Source organism: Trachemys scripta, chromosome 4, assembly GCF_013100865.1.
Source record: "Trachemys scripta elegans isolate TJP31775 chromosome 4, CAS_Tse_1.0, whole genome shotgun sequence".
In the NCBI taxonomy this organism is placed as follows: domain Eukaryota; kingdom Metazoa; phylum Chordata; order Testudines; family Emydidae; genus Trachemys; species Trachemys scripta.
The window spans coordinates 93,786,683-93,811,568 of NC_048301.1; the positions used below are offsets into that span (position 1 = coordinate 93,786,683).

The window sequence follows — 24,886 nt, forward strand, 5'->3', positions numbered from 1 at the left end:
AAACACATACCAGTATTAATATAGTGATTGATCCAGTCAATGAAAACAGCAACATTTGTATATACTCCTGGGTAGTTTTTTCTTCCACAACCGAAGCCCCAGCTTATTAGTCCACTCAGAGTGTAAAATCCTGAATCTTCTGAAGGACAAACTAACGGTCCACCTGAGTCACCCTACAGGGTAAAAGAAAATAGTTTAGGTTACAAATTAACAACATTGCCTTTTCAATGTGCTGCCATGACAAACCTTGACTCATATGTTTGATTCATACTTAACTCATTTCTTTTCATCCTTCTTTTTTATCAAAGGCTCAAGATGTGCCATTTTGGAGGTGTTTGGGTGGGTATGTAATATGAATAGCTGATGGCACTGTTGGAATGACAAATTGTTTCACAATGTACCATACAAGTAATTTTTGTCCACAGTGAAACTGTCCCTTCTACTCACATCTCAGCACTCCCTATTTCAGAATCAAAGATCTTTTCAGTTCCCTGATGAGTACAATAGTGGTACTTTGTGTTAACTTACTGTGCACGAGTCCTTTCCCTCCTCCAGAGGGAATCCAGCACAGAGCATCCGCTGAGTCACCTTGCCAGGATAGTTTACATAGTAGTTCTGACATGTCTCAGAGACTAGGATTGGGACTTCCAGCTGCTGAAGTTTATTGGATTTTTCTCTGTCTTGAAATGAAAAATATCTTAAAATCAGCAAAAACACAGACCCGTGGTGAACACGGATCTATACCTACCTCCTGCCATAGACACGAGAGCTGAAAAATACCCCTGGGATCACCATACCCTTCCTCCTGACAACACAGGATTGCTCTCTACTAGACATTTTCTCATGCTTTGTCCTATCTTAAAAGTTTCAAGTGACGATGTTTCCAGTACTCCCCTTCTGCAGACTGTACCACATTTTAATATATCTGATTCTTCATGCCCCATGCACACCTAACCATCTATGTAATCAAGAACAGATCCCAATTAACACATTATTTTTCTAGGAGGAAAATAAAGATATGATTCGCTTTCTCATGTGCCCTATAGTGTTTGTTAAAATATATCTGCAGTATGCACAGCCCCATGAAGTGAAAAGACTTGCATACCTTCATTATGAGTACCCCACCCTGTAGTGGTGCACACCCTAGAAGGCTGAACCACCTCATCCTTCTCAGGCAGGCACACTGGACGCACGTAGTGATTAAACTCCAGGGGCTCAGTCAATTGCAATAATGCAATATCGGAATCCATAGTGATCTCGTTAAAATCTTGATGAATAATGTACTGCTTCACTGATCTTCTCTAGAAAAGGGAAGACATAGCAATTCATTGAATGAGCTGGGAGCCTGGTGCTTTAAAGCATTCCAGTTTTATGAATGTGCCTGGAGCTCTGGTGATGGTGTATGAAGAAGAACCAAGATTATTAATGATTAAGGCTGCATGTCTGTCACAGAGGTCATGGAAAACATGGATTCTGTGACTTTCCATGACCTCCGTGACTTCTGCAGTGGCTGGTGCTGGCTCAGGGCCAGCAGCAGCAGTTTGGGTGTGGGAGGGGCTCAGGGCTGGGGCAGGGGCTTGGGGTGAGGGGTGGTGCTTACCTGGGGGGGAGGGGCTCTCCGGCTCCCACCGGCATGGTCTTGCAGCTCCTAGGCAGCGTGGCCAGGGGGCACCGCCCCTGCAGCTCCCATTGGCTGAAGTTTCCAGCCGATGGGAGCTGCGGAGCCGGCGCTTGTGGCAGGAGCAGCGCACGGAGCCCCCCTGGTCGCCGCTCTCCCTGGGTAGTGAGCCTGTCAGCCCCGCTGCCCGGCCCCCTCTCCCAGCACCAATAGGGGTCCCAGACCACCACCACCCAGCATCCCAGCCTGCCCCCCTGAGCAGCCACAGTCCCCTGGCCCAACTTTTAGTTAGGGGGTGTATAGTAAAAGTCATGGACAGGTCACGGACCCTGAATTTTTGTTTACTGCCCATGACCTGTCCATGACTTTTACTAAAAATACCTGTGACTAAAATGTAGCCTTATTACTGATTAACTGCTTGAAAGCAGCTGTCTTGTCATGATAGTTAAGGGACACACATGTAGGACATTCAGGAACTAAAGTCAGCCGAATGGGATGCGGAAGGGCTGCACATAGACTGAACTGCCACTGTTCTGTGACAACGGACAGCATCCGTATTGGCAACAATCACCAGGTCTTACAGAATGTAGAGCTAAGATACTGGAGCAGTTGTGGCTGAGCCATTCGTCCACCATGCGCTTCCCCCTTTGCACCTTGCACACTTGTGAGTTGGGAGCAGTGCTCAGAGTTTGGGGCTCACTGCTGCTCACTTCCAAGTTCTGTGCCGGCACCTAAACTTCCTCATGTGCATGTGTAGCCTCCATTTATATTTGCACAGCAGCTCAACAATCTGCTGCATCCTCCATGCTACCAGTTAGTGAGAAATATTTAATGTACAAACCAGGTTTAATTCATAATACCTGACTGTGCTCTAGCTCTGTAATATCATGGAGTCCAGCAACCACCATCCATAAATCTCTGTACTGTTCCCTAAAAAAGAAGAAGAAAGCAGGAACATTCTCAGGGCTGTTCTCACCATGAAGTTTATCTAACAATCTCTGGCATGATTAATCCTTAAGAATCTAAGATTTAAATTCAGGGGCCCAATCCTATCTCATAAATCAACGGGAATAACTTCAATAGCAGTACGACCAAGTCCTGTAACTTGGCAGTGTGATTAGGCGCCGCAAAAGAATAATTTGGGCCGGGAGGAAAGAGCTCGCGGGGTCTGATTCTTATGCAAAGCATCTAGAGAAACAGTAGGACATAGACATGCTTGGGACAAAACCAACACTTAACACCATTTTTTTAGTTTCACATCAGTTTTTCATTAAAAAATTAAAAATGATTAACAGAATCACAGATCAAAAAACACAACAGAAAAACTCTGTCATATCCTTTACAGTTGTTTCTCTTTTTGTTGAGACAACAAAAACACTGAAGGATTGACTAAATCAATTAATGCAGAACCACTTGAGGCCATATAAAGACTCTGATGGGATGAGGTCATGCAAAGTAGAATTTTCCTCTGACCACAGTTCTCATAGGGTTGTTTTCTTTTCTTTTGTTTTTGTTTTTTTTTTAAATACAGCAAATCAGGACACGTGGGGTAAAATTTCCAAAGCCACCTAAGTCCCATTTTCAGAAGTGACTTAGGCAGTTCAGAGCTTAAGTTCCATTACAAAAATCAGTGGGGTTTAGGACCCTAAATTCCTGAGTCGCTTCTGAAAATGGGACTTAAGACTTCTGAAAATTTGACCTCTGATCTTTAAAGACAATCTCAAAATTATTTGAAAATGGACCAGAATTTCTAGGGTCAACCCTGGGAGAAGAAGCCCTTGCAGAAAGAGAGCCCCCGCTGTGGAAAGAAAATCTGATGGTAAGAACAGGAGGATCTTTATTTGTGCTTTTCATTAAATTAGAAAATGAAAACAGTTGTATAATATTCATTACAAATGATCTAGAAAATACTCGAGAGTTACAGTACTTTTTGGAAAATATATTTTTAGAGGGAGCTGCTGCTGCCAAGGTCCATGATTAACTCCTTCCATAAAAGTGTCCTCCCCAACACCAGTAACAAGAAGTAGGATCTGTGGGTTTATGAGCTTCTTAATAATGACAAGCCTATCACAACCCTCTGGGCAGATAGACCAGGCCTCCTGTTGATCTTCCAGGGTCTAAACAGATTCTCAGGGATCTTCTGGATTTGTGGATGGGCCCTGGCAGTTCATGCTATGGAGGGGCACAGGACAATCAGGGAGGAATTCCCCAGGGCTGGCAGATAGATTTGGGGACTATAAATCTTGTCAGTATCTCCTTTAGTGTCAAATTAATTGTTTGAGAAGATATTAGTTGCCCATGCTTTACACCAATCTAATAGAACAAAATCCAAACTCATACATTACATTGTACATGACATCTCGTGATAAAGAACTCCCCCCAAAAATCTTATAGTATCTTCTTCCCCTGTGTACCTACTTATAATTAAAGCAGTGAGCAGCTGTGACAACCCACTCTTTGGTAAGAGCTGCTCCTCCACAGATGTGCTCAGCTGAAATCTGTATGCTGACCTGCCAAGGCCATGAGTAGGGGACAGCTTCCTCACCACCCATTATCCTACTGAAGAGAAACCTGGGCTGATTTGAAGGCACTCCACAGATGTCATCTGTTATATGGAACAGAAAGGGTTTAGGAGAGTTCAGTTTTCAGTTAGGGAAAGAGTTTACATTTGCTTGACTGCATTTACTGTGAGGGTAGCCTACCTCAACAACCTTTTTCCTAACCCTAAACCTCCCCCACTGCAATGCATCAAAATGTGTAGGGACACCACTGCCAAGAGAAGATGCTCATTGCAGAAACAGAGTCTATTCATAAGAGTAAGATCATCTACAGTACAATGAATTAGCCTTAGGTCTGTAGTAAATTGAGGACTCATCCCAGTCTATAAACCTTTAGGGGTGAAAAGACAATTTCTAAAAGTACAGGCATGTTTCTCCAGTGCCTGGTGTTATCATTTACACTAGTACAAAGTGGGTTTTTGCAAAATGTTACCAAATCAAAATAGTGGCATTTTAAACCCACATTTTACTGGTGTAAGTGAGTGCACAAGGTGCAGGCACCAGAAAATCGGGCTTTACTACTCTAAAGCCAACTCTATTTCTTTACACCTGCATTTCTTTAGTTCTTCTTAACTGGAGCATCTTAACAAGGTACAATCATAAGCCATTCTTCTCCCCTCCTCCCACCCAGATTGTACCACATTCCCACTGAAGAAGGCATAGCACAGGCTGACTTACCTGGAATTTCTGTGGTGGTATTTAGACCCTCAGGAAGTGCTGCTTCATTGTTCAAATCTGATATATTTAAATCTAGCAAGTGAAAATAGCATATTAGTGTATCTCAAATGAAGTTACTCCTGGTTTTGTCACAGAGACACACTAGTAATTTCTTGTGATTTTAGAAACCTAACTACAGAGGGACAACATCTGATGACAGAAATCTTCAGTTACATTTTACCGGGAGACTTACCCAGAGCAAAACCAGGTGAAATACCAAGATTCACTGCAGAGCCCCCATGCTGCCCGCAAGGCAAAGCAGGCTGTCACATATACACTATGCTTCAATTCTTTTACCTGCTACATGAATGAAGGAGAATGTGGCTCGGAATCCCCCAAAGGTCTCGGTTTCATCTGAATGAAAGATGATCAGCATCATGCTAGAGGTGCTCAAAACAGGCGCTGGGACAGCAAACCCACAAGACCTAGCTAAAGACAGACCCAAGATTTACAAATGATTAAATTTAACTCTTTTATCATATATTTTACTAGCAACAGAAGAAAAAGGGAAGGAGGAAAGAAGCAGCACACTTTTTCCAAAACACAGATATGATTGGAAAGAAATCTAGTTTTGTATATGTTAGAATGATCTCTCATGGAACTCAGCAACAATATTTTGGTCCAAATTCCAAACTTCCCAAAAATCCAAGGAGTTTGGATCCAGGACTTTGGTTCATAAATATAGAAGCCATTTGCAAAATTCAATTTTGGGTTTAGGTTTTCAGATCCCTCCCAGGTCTCAGGATAATTAGATCTTGGTCCACGTCTAACCTCAGCTATCAAGATGAGGATTTGTGGAGCATTTGTTCATAGATTTATATCTGTCAGCTCTGTTATGGGTATTTTGTGTCCTTTTCATCATGTTTCACAACTGTGGGAGGAATACACTGGGGATTTGGCTTTCCTTGCATCCAAGCATCCCACTGTCATTAACTGACCAAGTTATTACAAAAAATTAATACAATTTAGTTTACAAATGGTACCACACCGTTAGACATTCAATGTCCCTTTTCCCTCACACCTTCTCATCTCAAAAAAACTACTGTTACCTTCCAAAGACACAAAGCTGCCCCCAATAGTACAACAACATTCTCCAGCTGCTTTCAGATTCCCCCAAACAAAGCCAATTCTGGTCAGTAAAGAGCAATCAAAGCCTACATGTGAATTCAGCCTTGCTATGCTGCCGCAAAGGGGCTGAAAGTAACCATAGGACTCCCCTGGGAAATAGCCCCAGTGCAGGAATCCCATGCATGAGACGGGCTGGATTGGCAAGGCATTGGCCATGGCAGTCCGGTACTCCTGCACAAGCCTATGGGAGCCATTGCAGGAGGTGCAAGTTAAGGTAATCCTGAGGGCTTCCTTAGACCACCAAGGACCCAACTGGTCCCCAGCAGTTCCTGAATAAAGGGAGGCACAAGCTACCTCCCCTGGGTCTTTGCTCCAACACTAGCACCAGCACAGGGATGAATTGGGCCGATTATGTATTCCAAGCCCTTGACAAACCAAAGAACAAGTCCTTGGGTCCAATTCTCCTCTAACTTATTGGTACACTGCCATAAACCAGGAGCAATTCCAGTGAAGTTAATGAGAGTTCACCAATGTTCAACAGGGATAGTGAAGAAGAACAAGCCCCTGAAAAGCAAACTGAACTCAGGTCACCTCAGGTGTTTTGTATAATCAATGTGTCAAACACCAGTGCTACAAAACAAATATCTGGCAATATTTCCTAAGCACTGCATTTAGGATACAATTTAAATATCTACATCATTAAAATCTTGGATATGTTTCTCTATCTAAGTAAATGGATAGTAGATAATATTCCTCTGAAAAGGATCAGTGGTGAAAAATGTCAGCGTGTACTGTACTGAGAATAGTATTCGGTTCAGCATCTAGTGGCAGTAGAGGGGAATTGCTCTTTTTTGATTTGTTACTTGGCTTTACAGGCTGTCAAGTTTTTACTTGCTAAATTATAGTGTTTGGAGATACAAAATGAGAACAACAGAAGCTAGGTCTGAATTAATGACCTGGATGAAAATAAAAAAACAAACCTATTTCTTCCTCTTTTGTTACATCCTCATACGCTGTTACAGAGTCATAGGAGCAGTCTTCATTTTCCTCTATTTCAAAATACTCATATGTAAGCTTAAAAAGAAAAAGGAAAGAATTACATTATAGAGCTAGTAGTAAGAGATAGGAAGACCTATTACCGATCTTTAATACCCTCTAAGGTCCTCTTGCTCCTCTAAGGGCAGGATACAGTCCCCTGATAGAAGATCTATGTGATATTAAACTGATGCTCTGTTTTGTCTTCAACAAAAGGCTAATAGGAGGAAAATCATTATGTTCATAGCTAATAAGAGAAATACACTTTTAATTTACATTAGTAATGAACCAAAACACCCAATTCAAACATCCCCAAAACTCTGGAGAAATCTGAGTTTAGACAGATCCACAATTTGCAACTAGTGCAAGCAGGCCAAGCCAAAAGCCCAAATCTAAATGATTCCAAACTTTGTTACAGTTCTAACAGATCTGAAATATCATGAGAATACAGCTGCTTTTGGGGTGGAATGTAACAGCAATGCACTGGACCCAGCAGCACTACACAAGAATTGAAGGTACAACTAAAGTAAGCTTTCGTTGCCAGCACTTAGTGTATGACTTATTTCTTTCCAAATTATCTGCACAGAATGAAAGGTGTAAGACCTTCCTGCATTGTACCTTGATTACATGGTTCTCTGGAGCATGAATAATCCAGTGACAGTCTGCCAGATTGTTGTAGGGTTCAGGATAGTTCATACTTTGTATCACTCCTCCTTCGAAGAGGACAGCTAAGGATCCGCAGCCAGAATCTAGAAACACATAGGGAAAAAAATCAAAGGGAATCAAGTGTTTTCCTATTAATTGTCCATCCATTAACTTCAAATCCTGACCAGCTCCCAAGCAGCGCTCTCACGGGTGAACTACAGAAAAAGAAAGGGAGAATGATTGTGCATGGATCACAGTAATGGGCCAAGAGGGGAGCCTCTCCCCTCAGATCATCCCCCTCCCACATGGAAAAGAGAGCCAGCCCACTGCAGTAACATACTTCTCCCAACCCTTCAGAGAGCACTCTGCAGGTACTGGGATCCATGCAGAGCCACAGCAGAATGAGTGTGACAAGAAAAGGCCAGGGAGCTGCACTTACCAGGAAGAGCATCTGGTGAAAGAGCTCTGTACCCCATTGAAAATCCAGTTCCAGATGCCTTGTTATCAGAGACAAATTTCAGCTTTATACCATTGGAGCCGACCAAAATGGGTAGTGGAGAGTCAACCCCACAGAATCTCCCTGAAAATTACATATTTATTATTAGAGAACGATCATCTTTAAAAAAAACATAGTAAAGTTAGTTGAGAAAATGTATACACATCAAAATAATAAAACCTCAGCTACAGTATTTGATCAAAAAAGAAATCAAACGTACAGATATAACTAGCATTCTTACAGCCCCTCAGTTTGGGCTTTTCAGAAGTCCAAAAGCTTTTACAGCTGTAAAAGCTAGAAAAAGCCCAAAAGCTAGAAACTAACATCCTCTGTGCTGGCCCATTATCATTTCACTGAACCTCCAGTTCCTCCTGCAAACACTTTCCCCCAATAAATTGTAATAACTGGGTAATACCACTCACTCCTGCATGAGTTGTCAGCAGGTTTTCAAGCAAGGACCTTTCTTTCTTTTTTTCAAAAGGCTAACAGGCTTTATTTTCTGGAATTTATAAAATGGCTCCAGGCAGCTCCCGCTTTAATATTTACAATGCAAAAAATATCAGTAAATGCACAAGGGACTGTACAGCATGGCCACTGCCCTGGCAGAGGGCTAGGAACACTCCAGTAGCCACACTTGAGGCCAGGAGGGGCTCTGTCTATTACCGAGCAGACAGACAGCTGCCCGGCACTCTGGAAAGACAGGGTGAGAGCGCAGGGTGAGCAGGGCAGCATAAGCCAGATCACTAAGAGCACACACTGAGGGTACATCTACACTACAGCGGGGAGTCGATTTAAGATACGCAAATTCAGCTACATGAATAGCGTAGCTGAATTCGACGTATCGCAGCCAACTTACCCCGTTGTGAGGACGGCGGCAAAATCGACTTTTGCGGCTTTTTGTCGGCGGCGCTTACTACCACCTCCGCTGGTGGAGTTAGAGCGCCGATTCGGGGATCGATTGTCGCGTCCCAATGGGACGCGATAAATCGATCCCCGAGAGGTCGATTTCTACCCGCCAATTCAGGCGGGTAGTATAGACCGGCAGCACAGCCTCCCGGAGCTCACAGCAGCAAGCACATCACACTGCTGCTCGGTACATTTCAGCTCCCTTTCTCAGACTGTGGTCAGGCTCAGGTCCCACTGCTCTGGACCTTGCACTAGTGCAGCAGAAGGAAGGGACCCCAATGGGGCTGCAGTGGACCGAGCTGCTCTCAGGCAAGCCTCTACCACTTGAGGTTAAAGGGTAACTCCATTAGCTAGCGGAAGTAGTAAACTGCTATCATCTAGTGGCCAAGGTCCTAGAGGGAGACATGACATACAACTTGCAAGCATGAGTTCAGTGTGATCAGTGACATCACATACACAGTCTGAAACCAGTGGATCCAGTTTCTATTATAACTTTAAATTTCATTGAAGGACTCTATGAAGTATTTCATAGAATTACTGAAAAACAACTCACCAACAAGTCTGTCATCTTTCGAATACACTGACAAAGAATCATAGTCACAGAACGTGTCTGACTCCACATCAAAGTGGGAGAAATTAAGTAGTATATGCATTCCTTCTGGGACCAGCAGAGTCCACACACACAACCTGCAATGACACAAACTGGATGAGTTCCTGTCTGCAATCAAAACAACAAACTACAGCTGCAAGATCATTGCATGTAGCTTCTGAAAAAGGAATGCTTGCATCTACTCACTGGTTGTTTTGATATAAATGTTTGGGACTTTCTGGGAAATGTAATTCACCTTCATTGCTGGGGAGTTTACCATCCTGGGTGCTACATGATGCTGCATTGTGGGGGTTTGAAATGAAACAGAAAATCAGGTTTGACATACAGTCATCTGCTACTCCCAAAAACTCATCTAGCATGGAAGGAGGATTACGAGATTACAGTTTTAAAATTTCTCAGATACATTTTTGTCACAAGATTAGATTTGTATTGTGTCTCCCTCCTGCTTACCCCTTTATTCACAGGTATGTGAACAGACAGCAAAGCTTTGATGCACAGTGAGGCCCAGAAAAAAAACAACAATCTAAATCCCTTTATATTTGTACTATAAGAGCATTAGTGCAACATTTTTATTATAAGGATTGTCAAACAATTAAAAAATAATGGCAATTAATTGCAAGATTTAAAAAATAGTCACAATTAATTGCAGTTTTAATTGCACTGTTAAACAATAATAGAATACCAATTTAAATGTATTTAAATATTTTGGATGATTTCAACTACAACACAGAATACAAAGTGTACAGTCTTCATTTTATATTATTTGTGATTAAATATTTGCACTGTAAAAAAATATCTGTTTACAAGGAATGCAAATAAAAATGAATGAAAACATTTATTCTCTTATATTAGGTGCTCTAAAGGATTTTTTTTCCTAATCCCATCAACCTTTCTGAGGTCAACCATATTTAAGCACACTCTTAGGTGCTTTCCTGAGTAGAGACATAAGCATGAACTTAAACTTTAAACACATGCTCAAATGCTTTGCTGAATCATAGTTTAATTGTTTACAAGATCAGACCATAAATACGTATTTTCCCCCACCATAGCTAATGTAACAATTATAGAATTTTTATATCATTTGTGTAGAAGTTTAAAGAACTCACCTACAGAACTTTTCATTTTCAAATCTAATTTGGGGGAGGAAAAAAAGGGATTTTAGAGAAGCACATTCAGAGTCATGACAAATCTTCTGTACACTTTGCCTTTATCGGAATGAATAAGTTTGTAAAAACTACAGTGAATTTTAATCAGCCTTCTTTTTTCAATCAGAAATTGCTAACTCTGGGCCAGACTCTGCCACCTGGGCTTGTCTGCACATGAAAGTAATTCTGGAATAAGATGGGGGTTTGAATTTTAAAATAGGTATTCCAGAATAACTCCATATGTGGACACACTTATTCTGGAATAACAGCACTTTTTATCCATTTAGTTTAATCTATTTTCAAGTGGATTAAGCTAGTTCAGAAAAAGGCACTCATTCTGGAATAAAAAAGTGTGTCCACACACTAAATTATTCTGGAATACCTATTCCAGAATAACTCATATGCAGACAAGTCCTTAATTAAGTAGAGTAGCATCCTATTCTGAGTAGTCCCATTAAGTTGAATATGATTACTTGTGGAGTAAGGTACTGCTTAGCAGAACCTGGGGGGCAGAATCTGGCTGGTAGTGTCATAAAAATGACATTCTGGGCCGGATACTCAGTTGTACTATAAGACCCTTGTACTGATCTGACATTGTGAAGGGGCCGTAAGGTGGGTGCAAATGGAATTTATGATATTTTATGGGCTGCTTCTAAAGCACCCCTTTTTATGCTGAGCTAGGTTATTTCCAAATAATTTAAGCAGAATAACCAAAATAAGTAATAAAGAAAAATAGTATATGAATAGGGCTGATAAAAAGTTTTCCACTCAAACCTTTTCTTGATGGAAAATTGGAATTTCAATTAAATGAAAATCTGCATGGAAAGCAGGTGCTTTCCTCAAGACATTTCAATTTTTCATTGGAAACCAAAACCCTGAAAACAAAATGTTTGTTTTTTTATTTGATTTCAGTTTTTTATATTTCAGTTTTTCAACCAGAAGTTGAAACTTTCCAGTGACATTTTCACTAAACTTTTTTTTTTAATTTGTTTAAATATTCTGTGGAAAAAAACATTTTCCAGCCAGTACATGTGAATCTCAGCTATTGCATATTTGTCTCCACTCATACTCCCACAATCCTTGATCCCATTTAAAGAAAATAGCCCAAATTTGAAGAAAATATTAGCTCAACTTATAACTGCTCTTTGAGTAAAATTCACCCTTGTGTAGAGTGACAGCAAAAAGCCTATGCACCATTTAAGTCATCATCCCCATTAATTTAGAAGTGGTGAATAATCTTCATGCTGACCCTCTGCAAAAGAGTGAATTTCATCCTGTGTGCACAGCGAGGGAACATGTGAGAGAGGTGGAGAACTCATGCGAGTATGGACGTCTCCATACAGTTACAACGCCTGACCCAGCACAGCTCACTCAGGAAAAGCTCCCATTGACTTCAAGAAGTGCAGGTTTGGGCCCAAGAGATCACCAATATTCTGCTGTAAATGAATGAAAATGTAAATGAATGAAAGTTCCATTTTAACACACTAACTGAATTCAATCCTTGAAACTCAATGGTTGTCCAGGGCAAAGATAAAATAAAATGATAATATAATTGTCACCATTTGCAACAGTTCTAAACAATGACCTTTCTATTCGATCAGCAATCGGAGTGCTATCCAGCTAGACACATAATGAAATCCATAATAGTTATTTGCTATGAAGCAAAGCTTAAAAAAGAAAAGAAAAATTTGGAGCCATGAAGCACACACCAGGAAGTCATTACTCCTACATATTATTAAAGTATTTGTGGAAGTTTTATTACCAGTATTGACGTTTTCTTGAATCCAGGAGAGCACCTTACGGAGATCTGTGAAAACCCCAGGCGATCCTCTCTGATCATACTTTTTCCTCATGTTATCATTCCAGCTCCGAGCACATCCCATACCCCAGGAGGTCACCCCAGCTAGAGTCCAGGCACCATGCTTACGCCTACACAAAAGAGGGCCTCCAGAATCACCCTATAATAAAGGTAACCCATCTTAATATAAAGCATGTATGTGACTAAGCAAGTATGAACTCCCACTGGATGATTCCAGAAAAAAATCCAGCTGTATTTTGTACAGGAGTAATCCCCCTTCTATTTTAGGGCATGTCCCTTTAAGACAACCAAGGAAATAAGACTGTGCCTCCACAGCTGGGCTTGCTGTATTTAGTCAGGATCATTGTGGGAGGGAGGAAAAAACAGATAGACAAACATGTTCCCTGCCTCCACGATGCATGTCCACATTTTTAGTGCCAGAGTGGGTTGAGTTATGGCCTTAGCACAGGACTGAAGTGAGGAACTCTTGAATTCTAGGTTCTGGTTCTGACACTGACTCCCCTCTGTGTCATTTAACTTCCACATCTCAGTTTTTTCTTCTTGATAGTCAGAGCACCACTTTGTTACTTACCTCCCTGGGGTATTATGAGGCTTCATTAGTTAATGCTTATGAAGTGAAGTGTTATTGCACTGGGACATGTTCCAAAAGGCTAACCTGAAAGGTTCTCCAAGCCCTAAGTAATTTCGAGGAACCCATACCACAAGGGATGTGAGAATAAAATGGAGTGAAGTCATAAATGGATTATACTGGCCATCCTTGAAGAGTTAAAAATATCAAATGGATTACACCGCCTATCGTATTATAGAGTATGTCTATTCACTCAAACACAGACACACACAAATGTGAGTTACAGCATGGTCTGCAAGGCTATCTGTTCCACCAACCTGGCATGCATCCTTTCCTCCATCTGGAAATCCAGCACACATTAAAGTGTCTCCTCGGATCGGATTCCGTAAGGTTGACAAAGCTCTAGAACATTCCTTGTGGCCTATGATTGGCAAGTCTACTTCATGCAAGACCTGAGGGAGGATTCCATCTAAAAAAGAAGATTAAAGAAAAAAATAAGGAAACTAGTTTGCTAGACATACTCAAAGGTGAACTGAAAGTTCAGTGGATAATGATAGTTTTTGTTTGTTTTTTTGGTGAAGTTTCATCTTCTAAACGTTGTATTTTGAGAACCAGCCATTGTGTATATGAATGTGTGAAGTTTTATGTGGGTGTATATATTTCAATTCAAATATGGATCTTTGGCTGCATAAAATTTCAACTGTCTTGATTTGAAAATGTAGGCCCCTATCCAGTAGTGACATCTGTGCAGGCACTGGGATCCGCCCATGCAGAGGCCATTGCAGGATAGGAGCCTTAGAAAACGTGTTTTCATTAAAGAGAGACCACTTAAAACAAAAATTAGCTTGTTTTCCCCCAAAAAAGTCCTGTTTTCATGCAAAACCTCCCCCAGACTTTTTCACCCTATGAAATTGGATCATTTTTGTAACTATGAAATACAACTCCTGATGTCAAGATTTTCATATATACCACAGATGTATTTTGAGTTTGTTATAAAACCCTTATTGATACATATAGAAAGAAACTCAGTCCACCTTTACAGAAAAAGCAAAACTATTCCACCCTCAGACAGTTGAACTAAAAGAAAAGTCCAAATGTTCAAAATAAACTACTTGGATATGTAGTAGGACTCGAGTTTATACCACCTGCTTCCATAACCTCCTTTGGCAAACTACAGATTTCTGTAATACATTCAGGGTGAAATTTACTCTTGTGCACAGTGTAGAGGGGCCACATAAAGCCATTGTACCACTTAAGCCCTGTTTTGAGGTTCCAATTCTGATTCATAGCTGCTGTTTTCTTCCTGGCCCACTTGTGGCCTAGATGCCTAAATTGGCTGTTTTCTGACTTTCAGATACAAGCTGACCCAACCTAATATGTTACAAAAGCATTTGTCTGGTCTGTAGATCTGATGGGCTGCACAAACTGCTAAACATCTAAATAGAAAAGAAAATAAAGGAGCTTTTAAGCAGTACTAAGAAAATTAAAACGTTACTTCAGTGGCTTACTCTCTTTTAGACGGCCCCAACCACAAGTGGTACAAACATCTCCTGGATCAAACTTTTCACCCACATCAGGAAGGCAGGCTGGCAAAACTGATGAACCTACCATGAATATATATGGAATTTCTTATTAAACATTTGAAAGAAGAGCTTAAGAACATAAACTTTGTTTTACTTCTCAACTAATCCTTTAAATAAAACAGCACTGTAGTTTATTGTGAAATCTATCAGAAGGTTAATCTGAAAAAGACACCTGTTACAGGCTGCTGGAAATTCATTCATGCCCTCAGAGTATGATAACCAATGCCTGTTTTTCAAAGCAGCTCTGAGGAGGTTACCTTCTTTCCTGGTGCTTTATTGGATGAATATATTCTTTTAACTTGAGAATTCATTGGTTCATTGTGTTGCCATTTGTTAGACCAGATTAAATCATAGGTATTATAGACCCAGGCCCTCAGATCCTCAAATTATCCGTCTATAATAATCTAAATTTTCCTATTAAAAAAATAATCTGGTCCTCATGGTTTCAAAGGAAACCATGCAAATGTGAACCAAGTGTAAACAACACAGTAATGCATGCCCAGAGCCAGCTCCAGGGTTTTGGCCATCCCAAGCAGCCAAAAAAAAAAAAAAAAAAAAAAAAAAGCCGCGATCGCGATCTGCGGCGGCAATTCAGCGGGAGGTCCTTCGCTCCCAGGCGGAGTGAGGGACCGTCCGCTGAATTGCCACCGAATACCTGCACGTCGCCCCTCTCCGGAGCAGCTGCCCCAAGCACTTGCTTGACAAGCTGGTGCCTGGAGCCAGCCCTGCGCGTGGCCTGAGTCTACAGAGAACCTGAAACAATAGATCAGAGAGAGAACTGGCTCATGCATTTCAATGTGGTGTTAAAACCAAGACACACTGCTCCAGAGGGCACTATCAACACTACTCCAGGAGACATCCCTGTGTAAGATGAGAGAGTGCAGTGGGCCCAGCTCGCCAACCCTGACTGCTGGAGTAAGTACTGAAAGAATGAATGCAAGTTGCTGTCCCTGCCTCTGTTTCCTACTCCCAAATGGAGGTGGGTCCAGGCTGTCACTACTGGGGTTACAAAGAACTCCATGTCCTTCCTCTGCCTCTATGGGAAGGAGAGGGGAACGCCAATCACCTCTACTGAAAGTGGTTAGTGGGGTGATGACATGGTAGCAGGGCCATAGAAATGGCCCATGTTATGTCTAGGGCCATAGATGCTGGAATTAGGGGTGCTACCGCACCCCCGGCTTGACATGGTTTCCATTATATACAGGGTTTACAGTTTCAGCACCCCCTCTATACAAATTGTTCCAGCACCACTGTCTAGAGTCCTGAATTGCCTTAATCTGGCCGTGCTGGAACACACTGGGAGTGCCACTCTGTGGACACACAAACCTAATTTCTTTTCAACACAAGCATTTCAGTTAAATACTTAGGGCCAAATTCTAACACCTGTACTCCCAATGAGTAATACCCTATTCTTCAAGGTTCTGCTCCATGTTAATAAGTCTATTCAACTCAGTTATTTTTCTGACTTGCCTCCAGACCTTTAATTACTCTTTCTCCAAAACACAAAGGCCATGCACATTGATGTGTTCTTTTTTTCTCTGTCTCCATTATGCTGCATATATTATGGTACAATTATTGTTTCTGTGAAGAAATGCATTTAAAATTATGCATAAACTATTTCTTCTTAGGAGTTATGGTTTAACAAGAATGTTTAACAGGGAGGTCTGTGAGCTTGATACTTATAATTGCAAACTATTGTATAGAATTGTGGCCTTACTAAAGTTGAAAGCACCATCCAGCTTCACAAGGGCAATATCATAATTCATTGGTCTTTTGGGGTTGAAATTTGGGTGTTTAATGATGGCTTTAACTGGTAGTGTCTGCTCTCCTTCATCCACGAGACTTAAATCATGTTCTCCGGCAGTGATGTTCAGGTAATCGCGTAAGTGTCTGTAGGGTAGAAAGTAAACGTTTAAAGAGTAAAAGTAGAAAAATATGACAATGAAAAATACAGGCATTCTTAGGTATGTCTGTACTGCAATCAAGTGTGATTGCAGCATGTGCACACTTCCAAGCTAGCTTTACTTTAGGTAGCAGTAAAGCATGGACTTCAGCATGGGCTAGCTGGCTGAGTAAATACCCAGCATCCTGAGTGGGCTTGTACAGCCCAGGCTGAGGACCGTGCTGTTGCAGATTGACTGCTGTTGGTATTGAAAATACCTGAGCTAGCTTTAATCCAGCTATGTCTACACATGCTGCAGTCACACCTCCAATTGCAATGTAGACATCCCCTCAGTCTTTATAACATACAACTTTGATAAGGACTGCCATTATGTAGCACTTCCCATTCACAAATCTTAAAGCACTTTACAAACATTAATAGATTATCCTCACAACACCCATGTGAAGTAAGCAAAGATGGGGAAACTGAGGCACACAGTAGTGACTTGCTCAAGCAAAACAGCAAGTCAGTGGCAGACCCAGGAACTTCCTTATTCCTAGCCCAGTGCTCTCAACATTAGATCATGATTTTTTTTCAGATGGGAAAACTAAGGCACAGAGAAATTAACCTGTGACTTCCCCAAGATCATCCAGTGGGTCAGTGGCAGAATCAGGACTAGAACCCAGATCACAATATTCCCAGTGCTGTGTCCTAACAGTAAGGGTGAAATTCACCACTGTGCAGAGGAAAGCACTGCCTACACACTATTTAATTCCCATTTGGACTCTATTGTGAGGACATAAATGCCATTAAGTGGTATATCATCCCAGTGCTGGCTCTCTGCATAGAAGTGGATTCCATCCTAGATCTCACTGAAATTAGCAATGCAGTACAGTAATTACACAAAACTACTGCATACTTCAGTAGTTAGGAAGTGCTGGTTTTCTATAGAGAAATTCAGTTTTCATCTCCTTATGCTGGGATGTACAAAGGTGCCTAAAGGAGTTAGGTGCCAATTCTGTGGAAAGTTAGCACCTAACTCCCTTAGATGCCTCTGAAAATCCCAGCCTAATTTGTTAAAATTATTTACAGGTAGTAACCAGACAAGGCATTTTCTTATTAACGTTCAAAACTGAACCCCCATCCCTTTGATGAATCTGCTCAATAATACGAGTCATTCCTAAATTTTTAAAACTAACTGTTATACATTGATAAGCATCCTTAGCTTTCTGATTTCTTAATGAAAGTGCTACTTCATAGGGCTCAAGCCAAGGGACAGAAACTGAGGCTAATTCAGCTCCTACCTCTCCCCTCAGCTCCGCTCCCTGCTGTGGGATCTTTAATTACCAGGTGTGACCCAGGGGCCCCTTGATGCTAACTGGCAGAGGACACAGGGAGCATATACATTTTTACAGGGATCCCTTGATTTGGATAGATTCATAATAATTCACCGAAAGGTAGTATGTAAGGTCTCTACCGAGAGCCAGTAGCTCATAATCATCATTGTGACATGTATGGATAGATAATTAAGGAGTTATGTATTTATACTGAAAATTATGTTCTTAAGGTCTTGGAGGCAGGTCACCAGGAGGTGACATACCTCAGAAATGTTCCTTTCAGGCAGGAAGTAACAGACATTTATCTCCCTGTTTGGCCATTTGGATAGTGTGTATTGTATGCCTCACAATGTATGCCTATTTGCATTCTCAGCTAAGAGCTAAGTAAGGCTGTGAAAAAACACCCCCCTGAGCGACAAAAGTTTTAGCGCTGAAAAGCGCCAGTATAGACAGCGCTTTATCACCGGGAGCATGGCTCCCGGCAATAAAGCTACCACCCCTTGCTCGGGGTGGTTATTTTTATCGCCAGGAGAGCTCTGACCCAGCAATAAAGCGTGACTACACTGCCCATGTCACAGCGCTGCCACGGCCACGCTGTAACGAGGGCAGTATAGACATACCCTAAGACTGCAAAAATCAACAAGAGGAAACAAACAGCAGTGGAATTCCCTACTTATGAATAAAAGACTAAGGGTTGTTGTGGTATATCTTGGAGTGCAAAGGAACATACTAGGTCTGTCACCTAGGAGACAAGCTGACAGCGTGCTTGTCTCAGAGAAGGCCACAGCCAAGCTGGGCTGTAAAGTGCTGCAAGGATTTTGGGTGCTCAATACTCTACAAGACATAATTATATGTAGGCTCTAGAATGTGTGTTGTTTTATATAACCATTTGTTTCCAATACTTCTCTTTGGTACAACCCGAAGTGCTTTGTTAAATAACCTCATTCTTGATTTCACAATACACATATCTAAGCGCTGTGTGTTAGGTGGAGTGGTGATCTGAGGAGGAACTGGCAAGCTGGAGTATGCTGCTTCTTTGGAAGCAGCGAATCTGTGACTATTGCAAGTATGCAGTCAGTGGACCAGAGCTAGACACTCCAGAGAGATGCTTGGTGGGCTCAAGGGTTGGAGTGTGCCAGTCGCTAATCTATAGAGTGACAATGGAGCCTGCAAGGCTTAAAGAGGAGAAAGTGCTGGTGTTGCCCATGGAAATGGGGAACTGACCTACAACAGGCATAGACAAGGCTTCCTCATGCTAAGGGCAGGTTGTAGCGAGGCGCCTCATAACCCTAGGCTCCCCCAGGATGTGTCATACCATGGGAGGCTAGGTCAAGGGTATCAATCATTGCTAATTGCAAAGAGACTCTCCAGCAGCAGTGCACTCCCTGGTGCTATAATGGGACCTGGTTTGTACTCAGAGGTAAGAGTGCCACCCACTGAGTCTCTAGCTCTCTTCCATTAGCACCCTGGATTTTATTGGACATCTTTCATCCAGCAAGATTCCAGTTTTTGTTAAGATCTGTTTCTTTTGAAGAGCCTGATCCTGCATTTCAAAATTCCCGGTTATTTCACTGGAAGTTTGTGGCATGCGATGAGGCAGGATTGAGCCCTTAGTGTCTTGCTGCTTCTAAGTAACCTTTACAGAAGTATTACACTCCATTGGTATTACTGGATGTACATTCCCACCCCTGAACAACATAGCTGCTCCTTACTACTCTTCGGGTCTATTTTCCTCTTTTAAATTGCTTGTGAACTTTTATGAGGTCTTTTCCCCACACTCACACACCCCACCCACCCAATAAAAATTCAATTTGCAACCAGTATTTTTCAGATGGAAAGGTTATTGGGGTCTGTAAACAATTTCCACAAACAAATGCCATAGCGCAAGCACTTTTACTAGCAATGCTTTTCTTCACTTGCAGCCCTGTAGTGAAATTTCTCATCCATACCTGTCTAAAACACAGTGAGCTGCCGTGACCACCCATTGAGCAGAAACAATGGTGCCTCCACAGAAATGCCTTTGCCATCGTTTCAAGGAAACCTGCATCATAAAGAATGCCTTTCATGTAAAAATCTGTACATCTGAGAGAGAGCATTCTCAAAGCCTTCAGCATATTACAGTTAACACTGCTTAAGAAAATTCAACAATACTTCTTGGCATTTGGGTGGGGTTTGGTGTCCTCAGCTCTTAGAACTCCCATTGAACCCCAGTAGGTGTCTAGTTTTATCTCCAAACAATTTTGTGACATGAGTACAAATTATATATATTTCACAGAGGTAAAAGACTGACATATTCAGCAGGGGACTGGGTTGTTTAGACTATATATTACTGATCCTAATTCAGACAGGTTGCCAGAAGCCTTCACAGCTGTTTGGTGTCCTGTGTGAAATGAGTTTGCGGTCTCAAACCACCAAACAGTACAAGGCACCACCCTCTTCCCAATCACTACGTTCTCCGGTGGTATGTGATGGTTCTTTTACTTTCCAAACAAATTCACCCGTCCCTATTTATAACAGACCAGCTACAGACTCCCTTTAAGATCCAATAATAAACATAACAAAAGTTTCTAGGAACTTGGAGAGAGTGGAAATTATTCCTGCCTTCTGTCTGCTTCACTGCTCTTGCTAAAAGCAGCAGCATGGAACTCAACAATAGAGCACCAGATGTGCCAATGAGCACAAAGTACCCCTGCCTTGCTGCTTTTGTTACATCTATGAAAAGTTGGGCCTTTGTTCCCAAAGTGGCACAGGATAAAACCGCATTCCCTTGTGCTAACCTGCCACGGATGCGAGCCTTGTTTCACCTGGTTCCCACCAACAATGCGAGTGAGGTGGTTGAAATTATTCCATGGCTTCATTTCATGTGGCTTCTGTCCACACCTAGAATCTGAACAGTACCAATACCAAATCAAACAAAAGAAAAGAAAGAAAGAAAATGAGCTTGTGTGCATCATTCTGTTCTTGACTCTCTAGCATCAAAGATTTCAACACCAACAAGCATGCAGACATTCAGAGGTAGAATCAAGTAGGAGACATATAAGGGCCCAATCCTGTAGTCCTCTCATACAATCAACTCTCACTGAACACTCATTAATGTGCTTGGTCTCTATAGGATCAGAAATAATTCTGTGTTTCCTCATTGCCTTTTTATTCTGGATCTAAAATACTGCAGCTGCACCACTGTAGCGCTTCAGTGAAGTCGCTACCTATGCCGACAGGAGAGCCTCTCCTGTCGGTGTAGGTAACCCACCTCTCCTAGAAGTGGTACCTAGGTTTATGGGAGAATTCTCCTGTTGACCTAGTGCTCTCTACACCAGGAGTTAGATCGGTTTAACTGCATCGCTTAGGAGTGTGGATTTCCCCCCTAATGTCCTAGTGTAGACCAGACCGGAGGTTCTCCATTTTTTGTACCTGCACAGTCAGAAAGAAACTTCAGCCTTCAAGGTGATAAAAGCTGCTCCAGTGCTGCATTTCTCCAGCCCTGCGTTGAAGCACTCACACATCCAGGGAACAGTTTTGATATGTTCTAATGTGTCATGGGACACGGATATTGTGAGATGTCTGTTTGCTCTGCTCTGTGTTTCTGAGTAGTGTCATCAGCTTCCTTCACTTTGGGAGGGGAGGGCGGATCTGTATTTTTTACACTATGAAGCCATTTTTAGGCTTTCCCATCTTTTCCTCCAATAGCTGCACTCCCTGTTTTTCAGATTATAAGCATTTTATGGGGTAGAAGGAAGATGGGGACCCATTTCTACACTCCATGAGACAAAGTGAACCCATCTTCAAGCCTGATCCTGCAATCAGTTTCACACTGGTGGACTACTTCACCTGTCCAGAGCCTTATTGACTTCAGTGGGACTCTGCTGAAATGCAGGAGTGCAGCTCAGGCCGCAGGACTAGGGTCTCAGTATTTGTCTTGCATTCTTGTATTTGCCACCAGCAAAGTGCACTTTATTAGCTAATTAATGGAGGGAAGCAGTGGAGCAAAAGTCTGACAGAATTGGTTTAACCTGCAATTGGTGTCATAGCTTACAGAATCATAGAAATGTGGGGCTGGAAGGGACCCCGAGAAGTCATCTAGTTCAGCCACCCCTGTGCTGAAGCAGGACCATGTAAACCTAGTGCATCCCTGACAGGTGTGTGCCCCCTCATGTAAAACCAGCTCTACCTCTAAGTACTTCATGCAACAGACCAGTGACTCACCCCACTGCTATATGTTCTGAGATCTGAAGGCAATCACTAATGTAGAGAATCTGTTTTAGTCCAGCCAAGAGCAACTGTTTACATACTTCAGGTGCTCTCCAGTTGGGTGTTCTCATGTTTTATTTTTACTAATATGACTTTTTTTCTACCATGAACAAATATTAGGAGGCAAACAAGGAAAAATATATTTAGGAACACTTAAACCCCCTTTAAACTGAAATCCCCTTTTATACAAATTTTGGGAATGAATCACTGTTCCACTAACACCCCTCAATTATTGGACCATGAATTTAGCCAAACTTTTTCACATCCTTCAAAAATATTTCGGACAAATGGGGTTGACCTACCCACTACATAGGCTTTGATAATCAACAATTGGACTGCATTGGGGACAACTTTTTATTTCAGAAGGTTGAAAAAGCTACTAGGGGGGAAGCTGTTCTAGACTTGATTTTAACAAATAGGGAGGAACTCATTGAGAATGTGAAAGTAGAAGGCAGCCTGGGTGAAAGTGATCATGAAATCATAGAGTTTGCAATTCTAAAGAAGGGTAGAAGGGAGAACAGCAAAATAGAGACAATGGATTTCAGGAAGGCAGATTTTGGGAAGCTCAGAGAGCTGATGGGTAAAGTCCCATGGGAATCAAGACTGAGGGGAAAAACAACTGAGGAGAGTTGGCAGTTTTTCAAAGGGACACTATTAAGGGCCCAAAAGCAAGCTATTCCGCTGGTTAGGAAAGATAGAAAATGTGGCAAAAGACCACCTTGGCTTAACCACGAGATCTTGCACGATCTAAAAAATAAAAAGGAGTCGTATAAAAAATGGAAACTAGGACAGATTACAAAGGATGAATATAGGCAAACAACACAGGAATGCAGGGGCAAGATTAGAAAGGCAAAGGCACAAAATGAGCTCAAACTAGCTACGGGAATAAAAGGAAACAAGAAGACTTTTTATCAATACATTAGAAGCAAGAGGAAGACCAAAGACAGGGTAGGCCCACTGCTTAGTGAAGAGGGAGAAACAGTAACAGGAAACTTGGAAATGGCAGAGATGCTTAATGACTTCTTTGTTTCGGTCTTCACCGAGAAGTCTGAAGGAATGCCTAACATAGTGAATGCTAATGGGAAGGGGGTAGGTTTAGCGGATAAAATAAAAAAAGAACAAGTTAAAAATCACTTAGAAAAGTTAGATGCCTGCAAGTCACCCGGGCCTGATGAAATGCATCCTAGAATACTCAAGGAGCTAATAGAGGAGGTATCTGAGCCTCTAGCTATTATCTTTGGAAAGTCATGGGAGACGGGAGAGATTCCAGAAGACTGGAAAAGGGCAAATATAGTGCCCATCTATAAAAAGGGAAATAAAAACAACCCAGGTAACTACAGACCAGTTAGTTTAACTTCTGTGCCAGGGAAGATAATGGAGCAAGTAATTAAGGAAATCATCTGCAAACACTTGGAAGGTGGTAAGGTGATAGGGAACAGCCAGCATGGATTTGTGAAGAACAAATCATGTCAAACCAATCTGATAGCTTTCTTTGATAGGATAACGAGCCTTGTGGATAAGGGTGAAGCGGTGGATGTGGTATACCTAGACTTTAGTAAGGCATTTGATACGGTCTCGCATGATATTCTTATCGATAAACTAGGCAAATACAAATTAGATGGGGCTACTATAAGGTGGGTGCATAACTGGCTGGATAACCGTACTCAGAGAGTTGTTATTAATGGTTCCCAATCCTGCTGGAAAGGCGTAACGAGTGGGGTTCCGCAGGGGTCTGTTTTGGGACCGGCTCTGTTCAATATCTTCATCAACGACTTAGATATTGGTATAGAAAGTACGCTTATTAAGTTTGCGGATGATACCAAACTGGGAGGGATTGCAACTACTTTGGAGGACAGGGTCATAATTCAAAATGATCTGGACAAATTGGAGAAATGGGCTGAGGTAAACAGGATGAAGTTTAACAAAGACAAATGCAAAGTGCTCCACTTAGGAAGGAAAAATCAATTTCACACATACAGAATGGGAAAAGACTGTCTAGGAAGGAGTACGGCAGAAAGGGATCTAGGGGTTATAGTGGACCACAAGCTAAATATGAGTCAACAGTGTGATGCTGTTGCAAAAAAAGCAAACATGATTCTGGGATGCATTAACAGGTGTGTTGTGAGCAAGACACGAGAAGTCATTCTTCCGCTCTACTCTGCTCTGGTTAGGCCTCAGCTGGAGTATTGTGTCCAGTTCTGCGCGCCGCATTTTAAAAAAGATGTCGAGAAATTGGATAGGGTCCAAAGAAGAGCAACAAGAATGATTAAAGGTCTTGAGAACATGACCTATGAAGGAAGGCTGAAAGAACTGGGTTTGTTTAGTTTGGAAAAGAGAAGACTGAGAGGGGACATGATAGCAGTTTTCAGGTATCTAAAGGGGTGTCATAAGGAGGAGGGAGAGAACTTGTTCACCTTAGCCTCTAAGGATAGAACCAGAAACAATGGGTTTAAACTGCAGCAAGGGAGGTCTAGGTTGGACATTAGGAAAAAGTTCCTAACTGTCAGGGTGGTTAAACACTGGAATAAATTGCCTAGGGAGGTTGTGGAATCTCCATCTCTGGAGATATTTAAGAGTAGGTTAGATAAATGTCTATCAGGGATGGTCTAGACAGTATTTGGTCCTGCCATGCGGGCAGGGGACTGGACTCG

At 41.9% G+C, this 24,886-nt stretch overlaps 1 protein-coding gene across 3 annotated transcripts in view; it reads right to left on the reverse strand.

The window, feature by feature from the left end:
- Positions 1–24,886, reverse strand: part of OVCH2 (ovochymase 2) — a 31,848-nt gene that overhangs the window by 2,312 nt on the left and 4,650 nt on the right. For 2 of the 3 annotated variants that reach the window (XM_034769954.1, XM_034769955.1), the window contains 19 exons: positions 20,765–20,874; positions 19,937–20,028; positions 16,486–16,658; positions 14,694–14,789; positions 13,503–13,654; positions 12,561–12,756; positions 10,760–10,783; positions 9,840–9,930; positions 9,597–9,730; positions 8,081–8,221; positions 7,615–7,745; positions 6,942–7,035; positions 5,191–5,322; positions 4,855–4,926; positions 4,037–4,223; positions 2,479–2,548; positions 1,106–1,301; positions 529–680; positions 11–173 (listed from right to left, as the gene is read on the reverse strand). In XM_034769954.1, the coding sequence (XP_034625845.1) occupies positions 11–173; positions 529–680; positions 1,106–1,301; positions 2,479–2,548; positions 4,037–4,223; positions 4,855–4,926; positions 5,191–5,322; positions 6,942–7,035; positions 7,615–7,745; positions 8,081–8,221; positions 9,597–9,730; positions 9,840–9,930; positions 10,760–10,783; positions 12,561–12,756; positions 13,503–13,654; positions 14,694–14,789; positions 16,486–16,658; positions 19,937–20,028; positions 20,765–20,874 (2,406 nt within the window). Of the gene's footprint in view, positions 1–10; positions 174–528; positions 681–1,105; positions 1,302–2,478; positions 2,549–4,036; positions 4,224–4,854; positions 4,927–5,190; positions 5,323–6,941; positions 7,036–7,614; positions 7,746–8,080; positions 8,222–9,596; positions 9,731–9,839; positions 9,931–10,759; positions 10,784–12,560; positions 12,757–13,502; positions 13,655–14,693; positions 14,790–16,485; positions 16,659–19,936; positions 20,029–20,764; positions 20,875–24,886 lie in introns of those variants that run through there. The other variant, XM_034769956.1, reaches the window with a different exon arrangement.